The sequence below is a fragment of the Amphiura filiformis genome, chromosome 15, assembly GCF_039555335.1.
Source record: "Amphiura filiformis chromosome 15, Afil_fr2py, whole genome shotgun sequence".
Taxonomy (NCBI): Eukaryota; Metazoa; Echinodermata; class Ophiuroidea; order Amphilepidida; family Amphiuridae; genus Amphiura; species Amphiura filiformis.
This window is the reverse complement of record NC_092642.1, coordinates 35,912,274-35,918,799: the sequence shown is the minus strand read 5'-3', so window position 1 is coordinate 35,918,799 and position 6,526 is coordinate 35,912,274. Positions and strand designations below refer to the sequence as shown.

Genomic DNA, 6,526 nt, shown 5'->3' with positions numbered 1-6,526 from the left:
CCCCTGCGGTATTATTATTGTATTTTTTACAGACATGGTAAACATTTCACGTCTACCAACAAGTACGCGTTTTCCACTAACTATATCAACTTGATATGGTGTTATCAATCATAACTCAAAAAGATTTCAATCGTTATTGAAATGTTGTTATTTTAGCTATAATTCGGTATACAAGTTCCAAATGTGTTAATATTTCATATTTTGAAGTCGTGTCAGTAGACAGCAGCAAATTAATTCAATCCAGCTATTTCGTAAAAGGATGTATTATATCATAATAACGTATGCGTCTTGTATGAATTTCCTTTAAAATAATAAGAAAGCGTATTAATATCAAAGGATAAAGTTTCCTGGTACGATCAACAGAATCGCGATAAGATCTTTATACTGGGAATGGTATTATATCTAAGTATAGTATACGAAAAACCCAAAGGACCGTAACGCGCGTAACGATACGGTTAAGATATCAAAACAAGCATGAAAACCTCTCAATTCCGGGGTCTGTATGCTAATATTTTCACGCTGATCAATTCCCTCAAGAACGTTGCTAAAACGGTCTAGTAGTGTAATAGGTATTTCTTATATCCGATGCATATAGCTCCAAGGTGGAATGCGGCATGATGCACTCAGTCGTCGCTCGTTCTCTCGCTAATGAGAGAGCTTACATAAACAACGATATGTGATAGCGCTCTAAGACGGTGTACGAGACGATGATTTCAGACTTACTAAAAGGCTGTGTTTATATTAAATGCTTTTAATGTGACGTTTTAAAAAAGGTGCTATTTCAGAATTCTAAGAGATATACCAGAGAGAAAAAAAGGTTGTTAATTAAATGTTTCTTGCGATATTAATTTGGAATTTTCTCCTGCTGTTTTTCGCAAAGCAAAGCTTAATGCACGACCTAAATCCATACTGCGAGAAACATCCTTCAGCGAACATAAGATTAAATAAATTTCACAAATATCTCTGTAATCATAGAGAATTAGCACATACACGCAGCCAGCCGGCGTGTTCGCATTAGGTGCCGTCACGGATATTTCAATTCAGTTCAATAACGTAGTTTCCTGGTACGATCAACAGAATCGTGATAAAAATCTTTACTGGGAATGGTATTATATCTAAGTATAGTATACGAAAAACCCACAGGACCATAACGCGCGTAACGATACGGTTAAGATATCAACACAAGCATGAAAACCTCTCAATTCCGGGGTCTGTATGCTAATATTTTCACGCTGATCAATTCCCTCAAGAACGTTGCTAAAACGGTCTAGTAGTGTAATAGGTATTTCTTATATCCGATGCATATAGCTCCAAGGTGGAATGCGGCATGATGCACTAAGTCGTCGCTCGTTCTGTCGCTAATGAGAGAGCTTACATAAACAACGATATGCGGTAGCTCTCTAAGACGGTGTACGAGACGATGATTTCAGACTTACTAAAAGGCTGTGTTTATATTAAATGCTTTTAATGTGACGTTTCAAAAAAGGTGCTATTTCAGAATTCTATGTTTTAGAGATATACCAGAGAAAATAAAAGGTTGTTAATTAAATGTTTCTTGCGATATTAATTTGGAATTTTCTCCTGCTGGTTGTCGCAATGCAAAGCTTAATGCACGATCTAAATCCATACCACGAGAAACATCTTTCAGCGAACATAAGATTAAATAAATTTCACAAATATCTCTGTAATCATAGATAACTAGCACATACACGCAGCCAGTCGGCGTGTTCGCCTTATGTGCCGTCACGGATATTTCAATTCAGTTCAATAACGCAAGACATTTATATATTTAATATGCATGATCACGATTCCTTTCTGTTCTCGTTTCTTTTACTATGCGTCTGCGGTAGAATTCTATAACTTCATACCAGTTTGTGAACGTATAGTGGCGTTGCAATATCTAATAAAAAATTATATATAACATTTATTATAAGTGGTAAGAATTCAAGAAACAAACAATAGAGTAATGAAAAATACACATATTTTAGTGTAAAACAAAGCTATTTTGGGTAGTAGCAGGAAATTTAATTACGGTAAATCTACACTTGCTTAAGTGAAAAGAAGCTAAATGCTCTACTCTGAAATTGGCTATTACTGTCAAATGAAGTTATCATCATAAGGCATGCCAGCAGCAAATTAAGTTATTCTAAACCAAAGTGATTATTAGTAGAATCATTAGCAATATACATAACCCCACTGCTATCTTCAGTAGATAGCAGCAAATTGTGTGTTGGCGCCTTTGTGGCGCCCTTGTGGCTGCATACGTATTTTTATTCTCTCGGAATTTACCTTGATTTACCTTGATTTGTGTACAATTTAGTTGATTTTGTATCTTCATATGACTGTAAGTTCGAATTTATATGCATACGGAACTCTTTTATTTTATATTTGAGAAGTTTTATTAACTCTATTGACTGTAATCATCGACTTTAGTACGTATAGGATTGTGCTACGTTCCTATATATTGTTTTGTGTACACGTACAAGTATCATCGTCATTCCAAATTCTGCACCATTTATTTGACTTTTACTTTTTTACGATGTCCGTCATAATGTACATGCAGAGACATGTTGATGAACTTACGAAAAGGTGTGATAAACAACCCTCTTCACCGAATTGTTCCGCAAACCTGGGATAGACTTCGTGACCTTAAAATCCTTGCAAATGCAACCACGGGGGATGTAGAGCTGGTTTTTCTAAGAAACAACGATCAATGCCAGTCCGGTCCGCTTATGTCATAGAAGTTCATTTGACTCACAACGATATGCACGCCGGGAAGTTGGTAATGCTGTAAATAGGCAAAACCTTATCAACATCAAGCGCACGAACCTGAAATCCCATAATGCTCAGCGCATTAGATTTGCTCATTGGAATGCACCTTCCTTGAATGCCAAAACCAAATCTGGAATCAAGTCAGCTGCCCTTTGTGATTTTGTCATCGACAACCAAGTCGATCTTCTAGCGCTATCTGAGACATGGTTCACCGGTGATTTTCAAGATAATTGTGCTATTGCCGACATTAATCGTACCCTTCCGAATTTCACTCTCCATCATCTCCCACGTCCTTCAAGAGGTGGAGGAGTTGGTATTCTCATTCGCGATGGACTGGTTTTTTCATGTTAATGAGGCTTGTTCGTTTAGATCTTTTGAACACCTTGACTTGACTGTTACATCGAAATCAATGTCTTTGCGACTCTTCGTGATTTATCGACCGCCTCGCAATGATGAAAACAAACTGACATCTAGTATGTTTCTGGAAGAGTTTTCTTCTCTGTTGGAATCTCTTACGGTGCTTCCTGGAAAATTGCTCATGACCGGATATTTCAATGTCCATGTCGACAACGAAGAAGATCGCGAAGCGTTCCTGTTCTCCAATTTGCTTCAATCCTTTGGACTCTGCCAGCATATCACTGGTCCAACGCACAAGAAAGGACACACGTTACACCTAATTATTTCCAGGGATGAGGATGACATTGTGACATCGCCTTCAGTGTATTGGGATATGCCATCTGACCATGCGGCTGTTAAATGTTACGTCAATATCTTCAAACCAGGTCCTAGTATCAAGCGTGTAGAATCTCGTAGATTGCGCGATATTGATTCTGAAACGTTTATCAAGGGCATTCAAACTTCAGGTTTGCTACAGTCTTCTGCCTCAGATTCCGAGACCTTGGTTGAGCAGTACAATACCACCTTGTTGGACATCCTTAACCAACATGCTCCTCTGGTTAAACGATCTGTTGTACTCAGACCCCACGCACCCTGGTACTCTGATGCCCTGCGTGCTGCTAAGCAAGAAAAACGGCGTCGCGAACGTAAATGGCGAAAGACTGATCTAACGGTTTATAAGCAATGTTATCTTGACCAATGTGAGCACTACAGGGATCTACTGAATGAAGCCAAGACTTCCTACCATCGATCTCAAGTTGAAGACACTGATCAACGCAACTTGTTCCGCGTCATCGACAAGCTCTCGAAGCCAAAGGTAAAGCAAGTTCTTCCATTGCATGAAAGTCCAAAAAAATTGGCTAATAACTTCGCCATGTTTTTTAATGACAAAGTCAAGAAACTGCGAGCTGGCCTTGAAAATAAGATCTTCACACCAGTTTCCATCATGATCGACGAGAAATGTTCCAGTTCTTTCTCTGAGTTCGAGTTAGTCTCAGAGGACGATGTTTTGAAAGTTATGAAGTCTTCATCCGTAACATCTTGTGGACTCGATCCTTTACCATCTAAGGTGTTTAAGATGTGTATGGGGGAACTCGTACCAATCACCACAAGGATAGTAAACACATCATTGTCCTCCGGTAACATGCCTGAAACTCTCAAACACGCAAACATTGTGCCACTATTGAAGAAGCCTGGACTTGATCGAGACGAGTTTGCCAACTATCGTCCCATTTCCAACCTCTCCTTTTTGAGCAAGTTGGTCGAGAGAGTTGCCATTTCCCAGCTTCAATCTTACCTGACGATCAACCACCTCCACGGACGCACGCAATCTGCATACAGGCGTTACCACAGCACGGAGACGGCTCTTTTAAGGGTACAAAATGACATCCTATGTGCCCTCGACAAGCACAAGGAAGCGCTAGCTGTTAGTATTGCTGGATTTTTCAGCAGCGTTCGATACCATCGAGCAAACAACTTTACTCGAATGTCTTGCCACTCGTTATGGTATAACTGGTACAGCTAGTAAGTGGATCAAGTCTTATATGAGTGACCGAACGCAATCCGTGTGTGTCAGAAATGTTGAATCTGACAGCTTGCCTCTTGTGTATGGTGTTCCTCAGGGATCTGTCGCATAACCTCTTCTGTTCACACTATACAGTGCTCCCCTTCAGGACATCATCAACGCTCATGGCATCAGCAACGTTGTTTACGCGGATGATACACAGCTGTATCTAACGTTTGAGCCAGAAGAATGTGACGCTGTACTTAAGAAGATGGAAGCCTGCATCTCTGATATTAAATCCTGGTGTTCTTCAAACAAATTAGTTCTAAATGACAAGAAGACAGAACTCCTGCACTTCTCATCACAATTCAAAAAGTCTACGCTACATCCTACCCTGACTATCGGCGACTCGGTAATTACTCCATCTCCGCGTGCTCGAAACCTCGGTGTCATCATGGACTCCTCTTTGCGTATGAGCAAACATGTTGATAGTGTCTGCAAATCTGCCTTATTTGCAATCAGGAAAATTGGGTAGATCCGCCAGTACCTAGATAGCAATACCACTCAAACGCTTGTACATGCCTTCGTAACATCCAGACTTGATTCCACCAACTCTCTACTGTTTGGATTGCCACAATGTGAGCTCGCAAAGATACAACGCGTGCAAAATACTGCTGCCCGTCTTGTTTTATGTGTACCCAGGCGTGAGCATATAACACCGTTCCTCCGCCAACTGCATTGGCTTCGAGTTGAGTACAGAGCGCTTTATAAGATCTTGCTCGTTACTTACAAGGCTTTAAATGGCATGGCACCCGTGTTCATTACCGATCTTGTTCACCGGTATGCTCCAAAGCGGACCTTAAGATCATCTTCTGAAAACTTGCTTCAAGTTCTCCGTTGGTCCACAAAATCCTACGGTGCTAGATCTTTCACTGCGGCAGCAGCAATCGAGTGGAATAGCCTACCAAGTGAGATTCGACATGCTGAAACATTATCAATTTTTAAATCGCGCCTCAAAACGCATCTTTTTCGCAGTTGCTACGCTTGTTAATCTGAATTTGTTGTTAAAACATCAGTTTACCACCATGGTTTTTATTGTGTATATATTTTGATATTGGATCTGTGTATTCTTATTTATAGGGTGAAGTGCTGGCAACCTCTCCCCTTTTTAACATGATCTGTTTTTTGTGTCTGTTTTTGATGACTTGCCATTTATATATTTTGGATCTGTGTATCCATAAAAGGGTGAAGTGCTAGCAACCTCTCATCTGTTACCATGTTTTGTGTGTGCAATCTGTTTAGTGTGCGCTATTATTGATGCCTTGCCTCTTCGTTATTCAAGGGTTCCCTATTTACTCTTGCCTTTGCGTGTTCCTCATATTGGTTCATATTTTGATTCATTTTGCATTATATTTTGCATATATATTGTATCTTTGTTAATTGCTTGATCACATTATTTGGTTTTGTTTTCATAATTATTATTGATCTTTCCGATAATTGATCATTTAGTGGTTTCATATAGTTTGTTGAAATGTAATATGCTCTTATGTTATGTATTCTGATGTTTGTTTAGATAAGGTTTTGCCTGCATTAAAATAATGTTGCTTGACATGTTCTTTTTTGCCGAGGGCGTGGATGCTGGTCATCCATACTCTCTTTTTATTACTTGCCATTTGTAATTGAAATATTTTTATGTTATATATTTGCTTTGATATATTTGTAGCTTACTTTCATATTATATCATTATATTGCTTGCCTATATTTTGTGGTTCTATAACTGTAATTTACTTTTATTACTTGCCTGCATTTGTAAAACCATCACGTTTGAGTTTCAGCTTTTGGCCTTGTTTTGCT

At 39.2% G+C, this 6,526-nt stretch overlaps 1 protein-coding gene across 1 annotated transcript; it reads left to right on the top strand.

Annotated features, from left to right (window-relative positions):
* Positions 1–3,181: 3,181 nt before the first annotated feature.
* On the top strand, positions 3,182–5,207 carry LOC140170918 (uncharacterized). The gene is made up of 2 exons (XM_072194117.1): positions 3,182–4,425; positions 4,829–5,207. The coding sequence occupies exons 1-2, from the start codon at positions 3,182–3,184 to the stop codon at positions 5,205–5,207; spliced, it is 1,623 nt and encodes a 540-aa protein (XP_072050218.1).
* The last annotated feature ends 1,319 nt before the right edge of the window (positions 5,208–6,526 follow it).